Raw genomic sequence first — 21,266 nt, 5'->3', positions numbered from 1 at the left:
AGGAGGAGGAAGAGGAGGAGCAGGAGGAGGAGGACAAGGAGGAGGAGGAGGAGAAGGACAAATAGGACGAGGACGAGGAGGACGACGAGGAGGAGGAGTAGGACGATGAGGAGGAGGACGAGGAGGAGGAGGAGGAAGAGCAGGAGAAGGAGGAGGAGGAGGAGGACGAGGACGAAGATGAGGAGGGGAAGGAGGAAGAAAAGCAGGAGGAAGAGAAGGAGGAGGAGGAGGAGGAGGAGGAAGACGAGGATGAGGAGGACGAGGAGGACGAGGAGGACGAGGAGGACGAGGAGGAGGACGAGGACGAGGAGGAGGAGGAGGAAGAGGAGGAGGAGGAGGACGAGGAGGACAGGAGGACAAGGACGAGGACGAGGACGAGGAGCAGGAGGAGGAGGACAAAGAGGAGGAGGAGGATGAGGAGGAGGAGGACGAGGAGGAGGACGAGGACGAGGAGGATGATAAGGAGGAGGACGAGGAGGAGGAGATCGAGGAGGAGGAGGACGAGGAGGAGGATGAGGAGGACGAGGAGGACGAGGAGGAGGAGGAGGACGAGGAGGAGGAGGACGAGGATGAGGACGAGGAGGAGGAGAATGAGGAGCAGGAGGAGGAGGAAGAGGAGGAGCAGCAGGAGGAGGACAAGGAGGAGGAGGAGGAGAAGGACAAATAGGACGAGGACGAGGAGGACGAGGAGGAGGACGACGAGGAGGAGTAGGAGGACGATGAGGAGGAGGACGAGGAGGAGGAGGAGGAAGAGCAGGACGAGGAGGAGGAGATTGAGGAGGAGGAGGATGAGGAGGAGGCTGAGGAGGACAGGAGGATGAGGACGAGGATGAGGACGAAGAGCAGGAGGACGAGGACAAAGAGGAGGAGGAGGACTAGGAGGAGGACGAGGAGGAGGAGGACGAGGAGGAGGAGGAGGAGGACGAGGAGGACGCGGAGGAGGAGGAGGACGAGGAGGAGCAGGATGAGGACGAGGACGAGGAGCAGGAGGAGGAGGACATAGAGGAGGAGGAGGATGAGGAGGAGGAGGACGAGGAGGAGGAAGAGGAGGAGGAGGAGGACGAGGAGGAGGAGGCTGAGGAGGACAGGAGGACGAGGATGAGGACGAGTAGCAGGAGGACGAGGAGGAGGAGGACGAGGAGGAGGATGAGGAGGACGAGGAGGAGGAGGAGGACGAGGAGGAAGAGGACGAGGACGAGGATGAGGAGGACGACGAGGAGGAGGAGGAGGAGAAGGAGGAGGAGGACGAGGAGGAGGAGGAGGAGGACAAAGAGGAGGAGGAGGACTAGGAGGAGGACGAGGACGAGGAGGACGAGGATGAGGAGGAGGACGAGGAGGAGGAGGACGAGGAGGAAGAGGACGAGGAGGAGGACGAGGAGCAGGAGGAGGACAAGGAGGAGGAGGAGGACGAGGAGGAGGAGGATGAGGACGAGGACGAGGAGCAGGAGGAGGAGGACATAGAGGAGGAGGAGGATGAGGAGCAGGAGGAGGAGGACAAAGAGGAGGAGGAGGACGAGGAGGAGGACGAGGAGGAGTAGGAGGACGATGACGAGGAGGACGAGGAGGAGGAGGAGGAGGAGGACAAGAAGGAGGAGGAGGAGGACGAGGAGGAGGACGAAGAGGAGGAGGAGGAGGATGAGGAGGAGGAGGAGGAAGAGAAGGAGGACGTGGAGGAGGAGGACGAGGAGGACGAGGACGAGGAAGAGGACGAGGATGATGAGGAGTAGGAGGACAAGGACGAAGAGGAGGAGGACGAGGACGAGGAGGACGAGGACAAAGAGTAGGAGGAGGAGGACGGGGAGGAGGAGATTGAGGAGGAGGACGAGGATGAGGAGGAGGAGGACGAGGACAAGGAGGAGGAGGAGGAGAATGAAGAAGATGAGGAGGAGGTGGAGGAAGAGGAGGAGGACGAGGACTAGTAGGAGGAGGACGAGGAGGAGGAGGAGGAGGACAAAGAGTAGGAGGAGGAGGACGGGGAGGAGGAGATTGAGGAGGAGGACGAGGATGAGGAGGAGGAGGAGGAGGACAAGGAGGAGGAGGAGGAGAATGAAGAAGATGAGGAGGAGGTGGAGGAAGAGGAGGAGGACGAGGACTAGGAGGAGGAGGACGAGGAGGAGGAGGAGGAGGACAAAGAGTAGGAGGAGGAGTACGGGGAGGAGGAGATCGAGGAGGAGGACGAGGACGAGGAGGAGGAGGAGGACGAGGACGAAGACGAGGAGGAGGATGAGGAGGAAGAGGCGGAGGAAGAGGAGGAGGAGAAGAATGAGGACGAGGGGGAGGCGGAAGAGGCGGAGGAAGAGGAATAGGAGGAGAAGGAGGACGAGGAGGAGAAGGAGGATGAGGATGAGGAAGAGGAGGACGAGGAGGAGGAGGACGAGGACGAGGAGGAGGAGGATGAGTAGTAGGAGGACGAGGACAAGGACGAGGACGAGGAGGAGGAGGAAGAGGAGGAGGAGGAGGAGGAGGATGAAGAGGAGGAGGAGGACAAGTAGGAGGAGGGCGAGGAGGATGAGGGGGAGGACGAAGAGGATGAGGAGGAGGAGGATGAGCATGAGGAAGAGGAGGAGGAAGACGAGGACGAGGAGGAGGACGAAATGGAAGAGGAGGAGGAGGAGGAGCAGGAGGAGGAGGAGGAGGAGGAGATGGAGCAGGAGGAGGAAGAGAATGGGGAAGAGGAGGAGGACGAGGAGGAGGACGAGGCGGAGGACGAAGAGGACGAGGCCGAGGAGGACAAGGATGAGGACGAGGAGGAGGAGGAGGACTAGGAGGAGGCGAAGGAGGACGAGGAGGAGGAGGACGAAGAGGAGGAGGAAGCTGAGGATGAGGAGGACGAGGTCGAGGATGAGCATGAGGAGGAGGATGAGGAGGAGGACGAGGACGAGGAGGAGGAGGACGAGGACGAGGACGTGGATGAAGTTGACTAGGAGGAGGAGGAGGAAGAGGAGGAGGAAGAAGAGGGGGTGGAGGAGGAGGAGGAGGAGTATTAGGACGAGGACGAGGATGACGAGGACGAGAAGGAGGAGGACGACGACCAGGATGAGGACGAGGATGAGGACGAGAAGGAGGATTAGGAGGAGGACGAGGAGAAGGACGAGGAGGACGAGTAGGACTACGAGGACGACGAGGAGGACGAGGAGGACGAGGAGGAGGAGGATGAGGAGGAGGAGGAGGAGAAAGAGGAGGAGGAGGAGGAGGAAGAGAAGAATGACGATGATGAGGAGGATGAGGAGGAGGACAATGACAAGGAGGATGAGGAGGTGTAGGAGAAAGGGGAGGAGCAGGAGGAGGAAGAGGAGGAGGAAGACGACAAGGACTAGGGCAAGTATAAGGAAGATGGGGAGGAGGAGGAGAACAAGGAAGAGGAGGAGGCAGAGAAGCATGAAGAGGAGGAATAGGAGGAGGAAGAGAGAGGACAAGGACAAGGAGGATGATGAGGTTGAGGAGGAGGAGGACAACGAGGAGGAGGAGGAGGAGAAGAAGGATGAGGACGAGGACGAGTAGGAGAAGGATGAGGATGAGGAAAAGGATGAAGATGCAGAGGACAATGAGGATGAGGAAGAGGAGGAGGAGGAGAAAGAAGATGAACAGGAGGAGGAGGAGGACAAGGAGGAGAATAAAGAGGAGGAGGACAAGGATGTAAATAATGACGGGAGACAAGTCCATTCTATAATGTCAACAAGTCTCAGTTTATTCCAAGCACACATGTACAGTTATACCCGTTATAATGAAGCTCATGCATATTGCAAAACTTAGGCTCATCATTGGTGTATTAAAAACAGGTCAACCCCGCCTTTGGAGCTTTCTGAGCTTGCTTTGTTTTCCCTTACATTTATCTTTTTGCTGACCATTCTACTGTTGGGAACCAGCTTACCCAAGGACATAAGATATTATTGCTACATCTGCTATTGCTGCACTGTGCAATTTTCACCTACTGCTTCACTAACTGCACGTAGTCATGTCTTTTCTCACGAAGCCATTCATCCACAAAACTCTCCACATTTCTTATCATTCATGCTGTGACATTCAATAGCCCATTATCAGCAAATGTCTGTCCTGAGGGAGGATTGATTGTGGAAGAGATAAGGAAAAACTGCCCACTTAACACAGGACAACTGCCATACAGATGGCAAATAGAACACATCTTGCTTTTCAGTCTGGGACAGGAGGACACAAACAAAATCAGCTGAGAAGGCAGCACTCTGAAAATCAAATCAGAACTGACAGAAAATGAATGGCACAGAAATCAATAATTCTGATAGTTTTACTTATTATCAAAATAAATCACACCCACCCAGCCCCAAACAATCCTGACCCCACACCCTCAAATTTGGATCTCACTTCTCCTGATCACCTTCCAACCCCATCTCATCCTGGAGGCTGTGGAATTGAGCAATTTTAGCATGGGACTGAGGTGGGAACCAGCCATTTTGAGGTGGGATTGAGTCACTTTGAGGTGACAGAAAAATCCACTTTGGGTTTTGGAATGCAAAGATATGGAGAATACTACCAGATATCCCCCAAGAACCCACAAATCCTCCAGAATATGTTCCCAAACAGTAAAGTCCACCTCAAATACCTCTTAAATGGTGGGACTTCTGACATCTCTGGTCAATACTCTTTTTAGTAATTTTTCAGGTGTTTTTAAGTGATAAAGACAAGTCAGAAGTAAATTAGGGCCAAACCAAAACCAGAGACCCCTTGAGCATCTCCTGGACACTGGACAAAACAAACTCATCAGAAATCAAATTTAACCCTACATAAAATGCCTTGAGGAAGATTTGCTCTTCCCACAAGTCATTTCTGATGGAAACACAAATAAATTCCAAACATTAATAGACCAACAACAGAAGCAATTCTCTGGCAATTCCAAATTTCATCAGTTCCAGCACAGCTCCAGCTCAGATGCTGGCAGGTTCCAAAAAAAAAAAACCAAACACGGAAATTTGGACCAATACAGATTATTAAAAGGAAGGGAAAGGTCTGTGTAACTTTCACAAAGGTGACAGGGACCAAGAAAATAATGCTTCTTCCCCCAAAGCCCATGAATTCAGGAGTTATTTGGGAATTTAGCTACTTGAGCTGGGCTTCTTGTAGGATTTAAGTAGCCTTGTGTTCCTCACCGGGTGGTGAATGATCCTTGTCAGTCTTGCTGGTATCATTTGGTCCCTTTCCTCCAGTGATTTTAACAGACTTTTCAGAGAAGGACAACAAAATATTTTCTTTAAACTGGCCACCCACAAGAGCTATTTTCCTCATAAGTTCTCCCTAAAGTCACTCAGAGGAAGCTGCATCCAAGTTTCCAAAAGTTCCTCCAGAAAGAGCCACAAGCTCCTTAGAGGAGAGAACCATGCTGTTGTCAAAGGCACCTGGGGTCAGACAACAGAGCCCTGAACTCACTGTGTAAAATAATGTTGCAATCTGGATAATGAAATTGTTAGAGAGATGCCTCTGCCCCAATTAAGGTGCTAACAAGATCAATTCCAAAGTGGATTTTATTGAACAGTAAATGTGAGGTAGAGAGAGATGGAAAGAAAAAGAGAAAAGAGCAAGGGAGTGACAGGGACAGAGATCTCCCCTGGTGCAGGGCAAGTGTGACATTGTCCCCTGTGTGCGTGGCCTTCCCAGGGTGGGGGTTTTACACCTGAGCCAGTTTGGGTAACGGGGGTGGTGTTCACCCCCCACCCCGAGCAGGGATTGCCTCACTGTTTCAGGTTACAGTGTCAGATGTAACCAAAAGTGTTTTCAGTCCCCATCTCCATAAACTGTTATCAACAGGTGGGGCAGTGTTCTTTATCTCTTCCATGGCTCAGCCCTGATAACGCCCTCCAGGGCCATCTTCTGTTAATAGGCCATTGAGTGTCACTGCAGCACTGATAAAATTACATCATCCCATTGTGGGATGCTCCGCCCAGGGGGAGGAACCAAGCATTCCTACCTGGATATAATCTCACCATTTGCAACAACACAACCACCTTGCCTACTGGATTCCCAGAGGACAAGAACTCCATAATCACCACTGGACCTTCAGAGGAAGACCAGACCCTTCTACAGGATCACTGCTTTGACAGAATCACGTTTATCACTCAAGCCGGGCTGCAGCCACCATTTCATCAGACTGCTACCACCACCCTGAGCAACGGGGTGTAAGGTTATATCCTCACTCTGTCAGGTTAAGGCAGTATTTCTGTATCATTGCCTTGATCTTAATTTTCTTATTCAATTGTCATTCTGGCTTAGACTCTCCCCCTGGTTTGCTTTGAAGCCAGTACAAAACTCACTGTGCTCATCCCTTGTTTTCCTCCCAAAACAGGATTTCCCGTACCCAAACATTCGCCAGATGGAGAAGAAGGTTGTGAGGAAGAGGAAGATGCCCTGGGACACCAAGGCAGGTGAGGAGGAAGTCAGTGCCCCTTTCCCCCTCTCTCCTGCTCCATCTCCCAGCCCAGCCTGGCCCCCGGCTGCAGGACAGCCCCGCTGCTGGTGCCCTCCTGCTGGGGATACACTTGGGGGATCTCCTTGCCCTTCCCTCTGGCACGGAGGCAAATCCCATCTACTCCTTGTCCTTCCTCCCCCAGAGCAAGAGCTGATCGTGGAGACCAGGAAGGACAAATACCTGCAGCAGAACCTCATGGAAGAATCTGTTTTGAGCAACTCCACATCGCAGGAATCCAACGGGGAGGAAAAGCCCTGGAGATCCCAGAGGAGGAAGGGCTGCAAGGCCAGTCCAGGATGCTCTGAGGAGGAAAGACCCACCCTGGGCCAGGAAGGTGGGCAGAGCTTCAGCCAGAGCTCAGAGCTGGTGGTCCCTGAGAAGCTTCATGATGGGGAGAAGCCCTACAAGTGCTCAGAGTGTGGGAAGAGCTTCAGGCAGAGCAACAATCTGAAACAACACCTGATGATCCACACCGGGGATTGGGCCTACGAGTGTGGGGAGTGTGGGAAGGGATTCAGCTGCAAATCCCACCTTGTCAGGCACTTACACATCCACACTGGGGAGAGGCCCTACAAGTGTGGGGAGTGTGGGAAGGGCTTCAGACAGAGCTCCGACCTCATCATCCACCAACGCATCCACACTGGGGAGAGTCCCTACGAGTATCCCGAGTGTCAGAAGAGGTTTCACAATAGCTGCAATCTCCTTGTACATCAGCGGATTCACAAGGATGAGAGGCCCTTCCGCTGCCCTGACTGCAGGAAGGGCTTCAAACACAACTCCACCCTCGTCACACACCAGCGCATCCACACTGGGGAGAGGCCCTACATGTGCCCCACTTGTGGAAAGAGGTTTCAGAGCAGCTCCCATCTCCTCCGGCATGAGCGGATTCACTCCGAGGAGAGGCGTTTCCTCTGCCCCGACTGTGGCAAGGGCTTCAAGCGCAACTGCCACCTTGTCAGCCACCAACGCATCCACACCAGGGAGAGGTCCTACTTGTGTCCCCAGTGTGGGAAGAGCTTCACCCAGAGATCTCACTTGACCAAACACCAACGGAGCCACCGGTAAGGGAAGCCCTGAAAATTCCCCAGATGCAGGAAGAGCTTTGTGCACTGATCCAGTTTCATCTACCATTGAAGGACCCTGTTGGGAAGAGCCCTGGTGATCCATGTTCCCTGTGATCCATGCTGGGAAGACACCTGTACCTTCTCCTGCCCCTGCCAATGACCTTACATGGGATTGAAGAAAATGAGGGTCTGGCCATGGCCCTGTCACTACATTCACTCCCACCTCAGGTCATTACCGGGGCAGGAAAGGGACTCTCTCTTTGTCTTTACCTGAGGAGAAGGGTGTCCTTTCCATGCAGAAGGAAACACGTGGCCAAAAAGATACAATTGATGGTGATGTAGTTTTCCCTGTAACTAGTTTTTCTTATCCCTTCTGTTAATATTTTTTCTGTTTCTGTTTGTTCCTTATCTTGTTGCTGTTCCCAGTAAATTGTTCTTATCCCAGCCTGAGATCTTTCCCTTTTTTCCTTCAATGGAAGGTGGGAGGGCAATGAGTGCCTGCAGGGTTTGAGCGGGAGCAGGAAATTGAGAAATGCCATTCCTGAACCCCGGCCTGTGGAAACCGAGCATCCCAGCTGGTGCCAGCCCTGGTGGCCATGGCAGCAGCCTTGGGAGCGGGTCCCTGGCTGGGGCTGAGGGAACCTCTTCACTCTGGTGCCCAGGGACAGGAGTGGAGGGAGCAGCTGCAGCTGAGTTGAGGCAGGCTTAGGTTGGATCTCAGGAAAAGGTTTTTGCCCAGAGGCTGCTGGGGCACTGCCCAGGCTCCCCAGGGAAGGGTCACAGCTCCAGGGCTCTCTGAGCTCCAGCAGCGTTTGGACAGCGCTGCCAGGCCCAGGCTGGCAGTGTTGGGGTGTCCTGTGCAGGGCCAGCAGTTGGACTCGAGGATCCTGATGGGTCCCTCCCAGCTCAGCCAATTCTGTGGTTCTGGATCCATGACCCTGGGGATGGGAGTGCCAATGGTTGCCATGGCAATGGGCTCCAGGCCTGAGCTGGTGTCCATGGCAACCACCCCTGGCATGGGGTCTCCATGGAGCTGCCCAGGGACTGACCATAGCAACAGGGGCTGGGGATGTTTGCCATGGAAACTGACCATAGCAACAGGGGCTGGGGATGGTTGCCATGGAAACTGACCATAGAAAAATGTTTCCTGGAGATGGTTGCCATGGAAACTGACCATAGCAACAGGGTTTCCTGGTGATGGTTGCTTCCTTAGGATGAGATTTGTCACAGGCCCTCAGAGGGGTTCCATGGGGACTTTCCAAGAGTCTCCAGTCTGTTCAAGAGCTGGAATGTCACACACAGAGACAGGGGCTCCATGGAGCCCTCCCAAGGGTTTCTGGGGATGGCAAAGAGCCGTGTGGTCAGAGGCAGTCACAGCCATTCCATGGTGACATCCCAGGGCACCTTGGGCTGCAAAGGCACCGATCTGTCACAGGCACTCACGGGGGCTCCACAGTGACATCCCAGGAGTCCCCAGGCTGCCAAAGAGCCAGGATGTCACACACACTCCTGTCATGTGCAGAGTGGGAGCTTCAGGCAAAAGCTTTATTTCATTATTGGAGAAACTCCTGCTGAGTCATGAGATGGAGACACACAGCAGCCACCATGGGTTCTAAAAGCCCTGCAGAGCCCCCAGACTTCTAAAATTCCTTTTAAGAGAGGAGACTGGGAGTGACTGGATCCAATCCTGGCCCCAGAATTTGTCAAAGGTTTATGTATAAACGATTGGACAGGTAGAATTGAACAATCTGTCAATGCAATTTGTCCCACAGGATTAATGATGGAATACCAGATATATTTATATAAATACAATCTGATAATGACTAGACAGTAAGCTCTTAACCAGAGTTATTTACTCCACAGTCCAGAATCTATAACAATTATAGGATATTCTGCTCTAGGAAGCAATTTTGAAGTCAGCAGGGCCTTGCTGGAGTGGTTTGAGCCCATTGCAGGCAGAGCCTCCTGCTCCAGCAGGAACTGCCTTTCCTGTGCCAGGAGCAGGGCAGGTCCCGCTGCAGGAACAGCCCCAGGCCAGCCCCAGCACAGGGAAGGCCTCGGGCACAAGGGCAGAGTGCCGTGCTGGGAGCTGTGCCAGGGACAGCCGAGGCACCAAAGGCACCTTGGCAGCAGCAGCTGCTTGCAGGGCATGGCCAGAAGCCTCCCTTGCAATCCGGCCTGGTGGCCAGCGCTGCAGAGCTGCTGCCCTAGGGCTCATTTCTGGCTGGGCTCTGAAAAGCCACTTCTGCTCCAGGAGCCTGACTGGGAAGCCATTGGCCCAGCACCTTGGGGACAAGATATTAATGACAAAACTCTTAATTCCAGCAGAGACAAGGCAGGGGCAGAGGAAAGGGGAGAGCCAGGCCCAGGGGACAGGGCTGCCATGGTGATGGCTGTGAGGTCACTGCCCTGCAGCAGCCTGGCTGCCCTCAGCAGACATTTTGGCCAGAACTGTTGTGAGGGCACCCAGCACATCCAAGAACCCACACAACAGGAATTCCATCCTTGGGGAGGGGATTTCACTGGGTCAAGTTGCACACACTCCCTGATTTTTGAGCATTCCTGGGATGGGAAATCCACTTCTCTGGAAAAACATTTGCCATTTTGTGCCACTCTCATCACTGTAAATATTTCCTCCTTCTAACAAATTTAAATCCACTCTCATTCAGTTTAGAGATATTTACCATTGTTCTGTCACTGCTAGACTTGGGAGAAAATAACTTTGATAACTATTTTTCCATTTTCACAGACCTTAGGGAGGACCCAAATATCTCCCAAGATGGGGTTTGAAGGCTTCATCACATAACGAACACGTAGAGGCTGCAGGCTCTGGGCTCAGTTGTGTGCAGACTGAGGACAGAACAGGAGTAGCCTGGGAAGGATTGAAGGGTGGTTCCACAGATGCTGGAGTTTTATTTCATTGCATAAAACAGCCGGAGAAAGAAATAATGGCACCAAAGGTGTAGAGTGCCCCTGCCCAATGAGGTGGGAATTTTACCCAGACACAGCATCCGGCGAGAGTGTGACTTAAAGAAGATTCCACCCCTCCACGCTGTGGGGTGTGCCCTTGAAATCCTGGGAAAAGACACTCTACCCTATCTGATCAAATGAGGAATGGCCCCAGAATGTTCTTATTTTTCTGTACCCTTATTGGCTTAAATTGTGCTGCAATGTCCCCACTGTAGTTTTTTCCATTGATTGTCCTCCTCGATCCACCCCTTTGCAGTCTCCTGCTCCTCTTAATATTGGACCTTGATCCTAAACTCCACCCCTACCCTGTAATATAAAAGTCTTGACCCTACCACCTCGTTTCTTGTGTATGTCCCTGGGAAAATGAAGAATCCTCAGTTTTCTAAACCAAGACCTGTCCTGTTGCCTTCCTTTCCCTGTTGGTCATTGGTGTCTGCCTGAGGTCTGAGACTCTGGGGCCTGGGGCAGTTGTTGTGCCTTTTGCTGCAGCAGAACACAACAGTGCTTTCCTCCCTATGGAAAAAAGAACCGTCCTTATCTATGCAGAAATTGCGGGAATTGGGCTTCCAACTCCCAAATTCCCTATATCCAAGGGTTGCTTTCAGACAAAAGCTACCAGGAAAGAGAGGTCTGGTTGCCCTTGGCCCCTGGTGGCCGCCTTTCATCTGCCCCTCTAACGCTGGTGTTCCATGCTTTCCTTCCTATGGAAAGAACCATCCTCCTCCAAGTGTCCATGTCTAAAATTGGGATTCCACCTATAAAATTCCCTATATCCAAGGGTTGCTCCCAGACAAAATCTGCCAGTACCATCAATTTTGGCTCCCATTGGCCTCTGGTGGCTGCCCCTGCCACACTGGGGCTCAGTTCTTTCCTTCCCATGGAGATCACTGTGACACTGTGGGCACCTCATGGAACCAAGGGGATCATTGTGGCACCACTGGAGCCCATGGAACCAAGGGGCCATGGTGACACCGCGGGGCTTCATGGGCCCAGAGACCATTATGACTCTGTGGGGCCTGATGGAACCATGGAGACCATTCCTACCCTTCAGGGCCTCATGTCACCAAGGGGGCATTGTGACACCTCAGGGCCTCCTGGAAGCCTGCAAGCTCTGGCTGTCCTTGTCCTCTGGTGGTCACCTCTCATTCCCCCAGGAAACATTGGCACACTGTTCCTTCATTCCTGTGGTAAAGAACCGGCCTTCATGTCCAGGGACCATGGCCAAAATTAGAATTTGGCCTCCCAATTTCCGTGTATCCAAGGATGCTCCTACACAAAAGTAGCCAGGACAGACAGGTCATGCTGGCCCTGTCATCTGGTGATTTTCTTAGACTCTGATCTGAATGTTTTCATTTGAAAACACCTTGGAGAGGGCCCAGAGATCTCCCAAGGAGGGGTTCTGAGCCCTTGGGCACATAGCCACTGCATATGGACAAAGGAGCTCTGTGCTCTGTGCTGCCATGGTGGTTTTGCATCATGGAAGGGATGTCCTGGGAGAAGCTGCTAGCAGTTTCCTCTGTGTCTGACAAAAACCAATCAGTAATTAGCTCTGAGAGCTGACAGTCTGTTAAAGCACTAAGGAAGCTGCAGACGCCTCTGTGCAGACACAAGTTACAGATGAGAAAGCCTGGCTGGGTCTCTCTCCCTTCTGGCCCCACAGAGGTGCCGAGGCCGGCCCAGCCCCGTCTCGGCCGTGGGGCCGGGCGGCTCCTGCCGTGGGGCCGGGCCCCTTCCCAGGGAGCTGCCAGGCGCCATCGGCTGCCGGGCAGGGCAGGGGAGGCCGCGGGGCCGAGGCCGGGCCGTGGCTGCGGGTGCTGACATCTGGCCCTGCCGAGCCCTGCCCCGCCGCCAGCCCGGGCCCGGCCAGGATCCGCCGGGCCCCAGGAGCAGCCCCGGGCCAGGCCGGCTCGGCCAAGGCTCTGCCGCCCTTGGGCTTCGCCCGCAGCCGGCGGGCAGGGCAGGAGAAGCCATCGGCCCCGGCCGTGCTGCTGCTGGGCTCTGGCCTGGCTGCTGAGATCCTGGCCCTGCCCCAGCGCGGCCCAGCCTGACACAGCCCCAGCGCAGCCGCTGCAGAAACCTCCATGGCAAAACAGCTCCGGCCGCAAGCACCGAGCCCGGCCGGGCTCACGGAACCATCTGCAGCCCCGGGAGATATTGACTCTGCCAGTGCTGCCATCCTCCCTCCTGTGAGAGAAAAGGACACAGGGCAGGCACACAGAGGAGCAGCATGGACACACCGAGGGCAGGGAAGAGGAAGTTGAGTCCCAGATGGGAGGGATGAGGAGATGCCTTGATCTTGGGGCTGGAATATTCTGGTTAAGCTATGGAGAAGGATGTCATTGATATATCAGACTCTCTTTTTCCCTGTAAGGCATTGAAAAGTATAGGGCGATGACTTGTTTCAGCAAAGGCCTCCATGCTAAAGTAAGGAAATGTTGAAGTAGCTGTGATCTCCCATGAGAGGCATGAACAGAGAAAGGGAGACCAGTGATGAGACCCTGTGCCCTCAGAGAGAGAAAAAGACCTCTGTTCCCAGAGATGAAGATGATTTCAGGAAGAGATGAAGAGAACCTTTGCTCTTAAACAGCTCATCTTTAAACTAATATCCCATAACTCGGCCTGGCCCATAAGCACAGCTGTGGGAAAAGGTGGGAAAAGATGGGAGGGACTTCTCGATTGCAGATTTCTCCAGGCAGCTGCTATTTGTGGAAATGAAAAGCCATGAGATAACTGTTTTCTTGTAGGGAAGTCTCCAAAACATTAACAAGAAGAACTTCTCTCCCGAAGTGAACTGAAGAAAGACTATTTTAGAGGTGGCAAAGTGACTGAAAATTCTAGGTTTTTTCTCTTTACATTGTCAGGTTGTATGGAGAGAGGAAGTGTTCTGAAAGTTTTGTTCTAATTCTTATTACTCGTTCTTTAGTTATTGTTAATACAATTTTATTTATACCCTTTTAAAATTCTGTGACTACTTTGCCTTTCTCCTAATCCTATTTCACAGCAGGAAATGAGTAAGTATATTCTAGTGAGTGCACTGGTAATTAGCCAACACTGAACCCACCACACTCATTGAAGCATTGGCCAAGAAATCTCAAAATGGTGAACCAAAACCACTACAGAAACTTCCTGACAAACTGCACGAGGGCAGAGAGAAATTGAGGCATACCCATGGTTTGTCAGGACTTGCTTGATCCTAATGAGCCCCGTGGTGCATTTGGAGCTGAGACCTGGAACCTCAGGGCCCGAAAGGAGATTGCACAAACCTTTCCTGGAGTCAAAGTCAGAGGAAAACCCCAAAGTGGTTGGAGTCTAAAGCATTAATGGGAACCACAAAGGTCCATCTATACCACAGGCTCTTCATGGAGTCCTTGGAGGAGAAACCTGGAGGCCAGGATGGCACAGAAACCTCTCAGAGACTGAAAATGGCACAAAGAACTCTCAATGTGGAAAGGAAAATACAAAGTACCTTAGAAAAGTTAAGAATCTCAATGTATTCATGAGCCCCACTGAGTGTCAGTACAAGGCTCTCAGGGGACTCATTAAAGCAGATAATTGGGACCATGATTGCACAAACCTCTCACAGTCTGTATCAAAAGGCAAACACCAAGTACCTTAAAAGAAATGAAGTACCTTGAAGCATTAATGGGCCCCACTAAGTGTTGTTACTGACAAAGCCTCTCCAGGGACTAATTACAGCAGAATATTGGAGGCCAGGATTGCAGAAAGCTCTCAGAGACTGCAAGACAAAAGCAAAACCCTTAGTCCTTTGAAAAACCTGCAGTCCCTGGGAGCATGAAGGAGCCCCCAGGGCCATTCCTGACCAAGGCTCCCCAGGGAATCCTTCCAGCAGATCCTTGAGGCCACTGGGATGTGGGCATGGGGGGGATGCTGAGGGCAGGACCAGGGGCTGACAGTGCCCAGCCTGGCTGGGGCTGTGCCAGGAGGCCCCAGGGCCTCAGGACAAGGTGTCTCCTCACAGCCCTTGGTGGCACAGACCCTGCTGTGCCCCAGGGCACCAAGACTTGGCTTCTCTTTGTCCCCACCTGGCATCAGTGCCTCCAGTTCTCTGCTCTGCCTGGGGCCTGGGGACACTTTCTCAGTTGTGTCCCTCAGTGGGACCCATTAAAAGTCCAAGAAACTTTGGAGTTGGATTCTGACTTGGAGTTCTGGAGAGGTTTCTGCAGCTCCCTCTCAGGGCCTGATGTTCAGGGCCTGAGCACAAAGCCCCAGAGGGTCATTAAAGTCCTTGTGCTGTGTCTGTGCTGCTGAGCTGGGCCGGGCTCCTGGCACAGAGAGTGATCCTGGTAACCAAGCAGAGCTTCAAAAGCACATTTCTCTTGCTGAGCAGCTCTTCTCCCAGCCCAGCAGGGCTGGGGCACTGCCTGCAGCCAGCCCGGGCACAGCACAGAGGCACAGAGAGCTTCAATCAGCCAGGGCTGGGAAGGGGCTGAGAAGTGCCTGGGGCAGAATCACTGCCAGCCCATGGCACAGGAACCTCTGGCTGCAGGACAATGCAGCTGCAGCTCCTGGAGAGATCTCCTAAAGCTGGAACATGCCAATGCCCACAGACCCTGTGAGTGCATTCTCTGCTCATCTCCTGTGCAGAGCAGCCAGGGGTGCCCAGGGCTGTCCTGCAGAGCAGGGTCCTGCAGCCCAGGGCGCTGTGCTGGGCCAGGGACTCTGCTGCCTGCCAGGGACAGCTCTCAGCCGGCCCTGGAGCTGCTCCCAGCGCTGGAGGACAAGATCTGGGGGGAAGGAGACAGCTGGTAAGTCTTGGAATGTTCTCCTTGTGTGGTGAGGATGCTGTATTGTTCAGGACTTTTCCCAGCATGGCATTTAACTCCAGAACTTTTCCAAATGGATTATACAGGGAGCATAGCAAGACAGGAACTGCATAAATAGGAAATTTCTTTTTTTCTTATGTACTAATCTTTGTTGCCTGGATGGGGAATTCCCCATAGGTATGCATCTCTCAGTTCATATTGAGAAAAAGAAAAGTTTTTTTTCACATCTGAATAAACCAGGCAGTAACAGAATTCAGCACAGGGCCCCTTAGATGCATCATCTTTGTGCTTTTTCCAGCCTGCTCAGGATTGCTCTGAGGTTGCCATCAGAGCTTGCAGAGCCAGAGCTGCCCCTGGGCAGTGCCTGAGCTGGGAGGGGTCTGCAGGGCAAAGCTGAGCCCCCAGGGCTGGGCTGGGCTCTGGCAGCTCTGGCAGGGCTCAGCCCTGTGTTATGATGCGGCAGGCACTCCCCTCGCCGCGGCACCCCGAGCGGTGCCATGCTGGGCGGCGAGAGGGAAGAGAACAGGTGGCCGCTCCCCCGGGGAAGCTCTGCAGTCCCAGTTGGTGGCGCGGGAACAGACGAAGGCGACACGGGACTTGGGGGTGAACAGGATGGTTTTATTCAGTGAGCCCCAAGACCCCCTCGGGGGCGGGAGCAGAGGTTTTATACAAGAATTCAGGAGGAAGGGTATAGGAACAGCAACCAATAAAGGAATAGCAGGGGACGAGTTTAGGGCAGGACTAACATATGACAAACCTATCAGGGGAAGCAAGGGAGTGGAATAGCACAAAGTAATCAATAGGGCGTTGAGCCTCACTAAATAGACAGGGAATGCTCTGGAAGCAGAGGAGGGGGCTAGGATGAATGACAGGGAAGGTTCCAGGGAAAGGGGCAGGGTAAAGGAGGATTGACAACTTGGAGATGAGGGGGTTAGGGGAGAGCTAGGGAAGACTGACACTGGGGAGAGGAGGAGATTAGGGATGGGGGGGGTGAACAGATATTGAACAAATAACAAATGAAAGAAAAACACACGGAGCTTTGACCTGCTCCGTCTCCGACCTGGGCCGGTTCACCCCTCCTTAGTCAGCCCTGGGCACAGGGAAGCAGCTGCTGGCAGGGACAGCTCCAGGCAGCAGAGCCCTGGGCAGTCAGTGGGGGGAAGATTCCCATAAGCTGTGCTGGGATATTTAAAGTCCTCTCCACACTCTACTATTCCATAATTCTTTTTCTTACAGATTCCCATGTGCAGCCACAGCAAATGTCCAACAGCAGCTCCATCAGCCACTTCCTCCTGCTGGCCCTGGCAGACACGCGGCAGCTGCAGCTCCTGCACTTCTGCCTCTTCCTGGGCATCTCCCTGGCTGCCCTCCTGGGCAACGGCCTCATCATCAGCGCCGTAGCCTGTGGCCACCACCTGCACACGCCCATGTTCTTCTTCCTGCTCAACCTGGCCCTCAGTGACCTGGGCTCCATCTGCACCACTGTCCCCAAAGCCATGCACAATTCCCTCTGGGACACCAGAAACATCTCCTACACAGGATGTGCTGCTCAGCTTTTTCTTTCTGTTCTTCCTAGGAGCAGAGTATTTCCTCCTGACCATCATGTGCTATGACCGCTACGTGTCCATCTGCAAACCCCTGCACTACGGGACCCTCCTGGGCAGCAGAGCTTGTGCCCACATGGCAGCAGCTGCCTGGGCCAGTGCCTTTCTCAATGCTCTGCTGCACACAGCCAATACATTTTCCCTGCCCCTGTGCCAGGGCAATGCCCTGGGCCAGTTCTTATGTGAAATCCCACAGATCCTCAGGCTCTCCTGCTCCAAATCCTTCCTCAGGGAAATTGGGCTTCTTGCTATTAGTACCTGTTTAACACTTGGCTGTTTTGTGTTCATTGTTTTCTCCTATGTGCAGATCTTCAGGGCTGTGCTGAGGATCCCCTCTGAGCAGGGACGGCACAAAGCCTTTTCCACCTGCCTCCCTCACCTGGCCGTGATCTCTCTGTTTGTCAGCACTGCAGTATTTGCCTACCTGAAACCCTCTTCCATCTCCTCTCGATCCATGGATCTGTCAGTGTCAGTTCTGTACTCCGTGGTGCCTCCAGCCCTGAACCCCCTCATCTACAGCCTGAGGAACCAGGAGCTCAAGGCTGCAGTGGGGAGACTGATGACTGGATGCTTTCAGGGACATTAAACTGTCGGCCAATTTCTGCAAAACACTTGTAATAAAAGTCATCTTTGATATTTCTTTTTGGTTTCATTTTGCAGGTTCTTATTCTTTGTTTTACTTTTTTTTTTATATTGTCCACAATAAATGAATTTTTTTGTGCCATTTCTCATTTTGTTTCTCTCCACCTTCCCTGTGGCCACAGACTCTGTCAATGAGGGGCTCTCAAACCACTCTCAGTGGCTTTCAGGGAACTAAAGGATGTCCCAGCAGTGTTTTCTGCAGAGATGCCCTTTTGTTGCCTTCTCTGGAGCTACAGCAGCAATGTCTGTGTGCAGAGCTGGGGCAGATCAGGGCTGGCACAGCAGCTGTGCCCAGGAGCAGCAGCACTTGGTGCTGCCAGGGCTGCTCCCGTGGCCCTGCCCCACTGCCCTGGTGGCCCTGGTGTTGCTGCAGGGCCTGAGTGCTCTCGGGGCCGGGCACAGTCCTGGGGGTGGCAGTGCCGGGGCTGCAGCAGGGACAGGCCATGGGCACTGCTGGGGCAGCGCTGACGCCTCAGGCCAGGGCCTGGGGGCTCCAGGCTCCTTGCCCAGGCTCTCTCAGGAACACGGCCAGGCCAATGCTCAGCACAGAAAACCCCCGTGAGCAGCTGCAGGCTGTTGGTGTGGGGACATGAACCTGAGGGAGCACAAATGCCATCAGCCCCTGGGGCCAGGAAGGGCTAGGGGATGCCGGGGAAACCACTCAGCTTTGTCCTGGCCTCTGCAGTCAGCCAGAAAGTTTTTTCCTTTCAGCTGGGAGTTTCCTGTCCTACTGGAGACGCTGCTGCTCAGAGCCAGAGCTGCCTGGCAGCCACCCCCAAACAGCCCTAGGAATTTCCTTGGCTTCACCTTTGCTTTCTTTACTCTTCCCTGGTCCAGATTTCTTCCTCTTGCCCAGCCCTGTTCCCTTCCCTGCACACAGCCCATCCCTGTTTGCCCTTTCCTCTCTGGCCCCACTCCCCATTGCAGTTCCTGACTTGGCACCATGGGAACATCCCTTGGGGAGCAGGATCATCCCACAAGTGCTGCAGGAATTGTCTGCAGGCTCCTGCAGTGCCTGGTGCTGCTCCCTTGCCAGAGGCACCCCAGGCCAGGGGGGCACATCTGGGCTGCTGTGTCTGGCTCTGGGGCTCCCTGTTCTGGGCAGTGAGGAGGAGCTGCAGAGGCTCTGCAGGACTGACAGGATGGGCTTTGGGGCTGTGAGGAGAAGCTGAGGGACCTGGGCTGCTGGAACTTCTGAAGAGGAGGCCCAGGGCTTCTCCTGCAACTGCTCCAAGGGTGTTTTCAGAGAATCCCAGAATCAGCAAGGCTGGAAAAGACCTTGGAGATCATCGAGTCCAACCTGTGCCCTGACACCACCTTGTCTTCCCTGAGCCTCCTCTTCTCCAGGATCAACAACCCCAGCTCCTTCAGCCACTCCTCACAGCACTTGTGCTCCAGATCCCTCACCAGCCTTGTTGCCTTTCTCTGGACATGCTCCAGCCCCTCCATGTCCGCCCTAAATTGGGGGTCCCAAACCAGACACAGCCCTCGAGGTGCTGCCCAACCATTGCCCAGCACAGGGGAAGAATCACTGCCCTGCTCCTGCTGGTCACACCATTCCTGATCCAGGCCAGGAGCCATTGGCCTTCTTGGCACCTGGGCACACGGCTGGCTCATGTCCAGCTTGCTGTCCATCAGACCCTGCTGTCCATCAGACCCTGCAGGTCCCTTTCTGCCTGGCTGCTGTCCAGACACTCTGTCCCCAGCCTGTAGCACTGCAGGGGTTGTTGTGGCCAAAGTGCAAGACCCGGCACTGGGACTTGTTAAACCTCACCTTGTTGGATTTGGGCCCTGGATCCAGCCTGTGCAGGGCCCTGTGCAGAGCCCTCCTACCCTCCAGCAGATCAATACTCCCAGCCAACTTGGTGTCACCAGGGTTAATGAGTCCCCAGAGTGTCCCAATGGTCTCCACGATTCTGTGAGGTCTCCCAGTGTCACAATGTCCCTTTGGTTCCATGGGACCCCTTGGTGTCACAAAGTCCCTTGGATCTTTGGGCCCCGCAGTGTCACAATGTCACCGTGGTCCCCCAGGGACCTGCAGTGTCACAGTGCATCCTTGGTTCCATGAGGTCTGGAAGGGCAGCAATGCTCTCCTTGGTCCCACAGTGTCACAATGGCCTCTTGGTCCCAAGGGCTACCATGATGTCAAACATGTTCCCTTAATTCCACAAGTCCCTGAGGAGCAGCAGTGGCCCCTTGGTTCCATATATTTTTAGACTGTATTAGAAGGTGCTGGGGATAAATATCAATTGGACATTGCTGATATCAATCGATAAACTGGAAAAGAAAACTTAACAAGACAAAACAATTCTTTCTGCATTGTTTTCAATATAGTATATTCACTTGGAATAAACTTCTGAAATCTGTCTAATTCACCACAGATGAATTGAGGACATGAATTTTCCCATAGGTTTTTCTTCTTCAGGTGTTTATAACATATATTTATGGGCCTTTTTCACGGAATTCCTGAACAGAAGAGCTCAAAAAAGCAGAGGCCTTTGGAGTAGGAAAATTCATCAGTAACCTCCAAGTGGCTGAGGATCAATCGCCATCAGAGCAGCAATGAGCAGAAATGGGCACAGCTCTGTGGCTGCCCCAGCTCTGGGATGGGCCCTGGGCCTGGAGCAGGAGCAGCTCTGGAGGGCCCCAGGGCCGGGGCTCTTGTGCTGGCCTGGGCAGATGGGATGGCAGGAGGGGCTGCAGAGCTCTCAGCACCTCAGGCAGAGGGGAGCAGGGCAGCCAGGGAGCTCCTTTGGCCTTGGCCAAGCCCCTTCCCCCATGGTGGGGCTGAGTCCTGGCTGAGCTGCAGCTGCTGCTGTGCCCTTGGCAGGGGCTGAGGCCGTGGGGCAGTGCCCAGAGCAGCCTGGGCTGAGCAGAGCTGTGGGGCCAGAGCCGGCTGGGCTGTGCTGGGGAGAGGCCCTTGGTGCTGCCCAGAGCTCAGGGCAGCTGGCAGAGCTGGCAGGGAGCTGGGCTGGGCTGGGAGAGCCTGGCACAGAAACCATCAGTGTCCATCTCAGCCTGGCTGAGCGGGCAGGGGCAGGAAGAGCATCCAAGGTCCACAAGTTCTCTGTGTGGGAGCTGAGCTTGTGACCCCCTGAGCCCTCCCAAGGGCTGGGGCTGCGCCTCCAGCTCCAGAGGAGATGTGACAGATGGGAGCAGAGACAAATAATTCCTGCTGGATTCTTTATTGTGTTTGTTTATACAGGTGGCCTGGATCCATATGTAGACGAGGTGTTTTGTGTCAGATAACACTGGGAGAGTGATAAGAGTAATATTTCTTTGCTGAAAATTATCTTTCACACATAATGCACAATGAGAAAAAAAAATACACATTTTATCAGAAGAGCATCTGAATTTTTAGAGGATGAGAGACTCATTGATGTTCCAGCTGCCAAACCTGTTCAAATATTTTCCTCAAGTCTTCCCTGAGATGAGCGGTGACCACCAGAGGCCAAGGCCAGCCAGAGCTGTCTGTCCTGGCAGCTTTTTCCTGGGAGAACCCTTGCATATAGGGAATTTTTCAGGGGGAGTATAAATTTTGGCTGTGGACACCTGGAAAAAATTGATGGTTCTTTTCTATAGGAAGGAAAGCACAGATCCCCAGTTCTCCAGGGGATGATGAGAGGTGGCCCTCAATGTTCCAAGATCAGCTGGACCTGTCAGGTGCCCCCTGTGTCATGGTTTGACACTGGCACAATGCCAGCGTCCCCATGAAAATGCAACCCCACAAATGACTGCTGTGAAATGCAATCAGGAACAGAGCACAGTA

General features: G+C 53.7%; 2 protein-coding genes across 2 annotated transcripts in view; both read left to right on the top strand.

Annotated features, from left to right (window-relative positions):
* Window positions 1–6,838: 6,838 nt before the first annotated feature.
* Window positions 6,839–21,266, top strand: part of LOC144248810 (uncharacterized) — a 75,195-nt gene continuing 60,767 nt past the window's right edge. Inside the window, exons 1-3 of the mRNA XM_077790797.1 lie at window positions 6,839–7,092; window positions 7,168–7,494; window positions 8,113–8,115. Coding sequence (XP_077646923.1) covers window positions 6,896–7,092; window positions 7,168–7,494; window positions 8,113–8,115 — 527 coding nt within the window. The 5' untranslated portion in view covers window positions 6,839–6,895. The remainder of the gene's footprint in view (window positions 7,093–7,167; window positions 7,495–8,112; window positions 8,116–21,266) is intronic.
* On the top strand, window positions 16,854–17,441 carry LOC144248794 (olfactory receptor 14J1-like). Its single transcript, XM_077790783.1, has one exon. The coding sequence runs from the start codon at window positions 16,854–16,856 to the stop codon at window positions 17,439–17,441; it is 588 nt and encodes a 195-aa protein (XP_077646909.1).

The sequence above is a fragment of the Lonchura striata genome, unplaced genomic scaffold (genome assembly GCF_046129695.1).
Source record: "Lonchura striata isolate bLonStr1 unplaced genomic scaffold, bLonStr1.mat Scaffold_91, whole genome shotgun sequence".
Taxonomy (NCBI): Eukaryota; Metazoa; Chordata; class Aves; order Passeriformes; family Estrildidae; genus Lonchura; species Lonchura striata.
This window is presented reverse-complemented; position numbering and strand designations above follow the sequence as displayed.

Excerpts from the sequence above, each read along its gene's own strand:
- LOC144248794 (XM_077790783.1), top strand. The coding sequence starts at position 16,854 with ATGTGCTATGACCGCTACGTGTCCATCTGCAAACCCCTGCACTACGGG.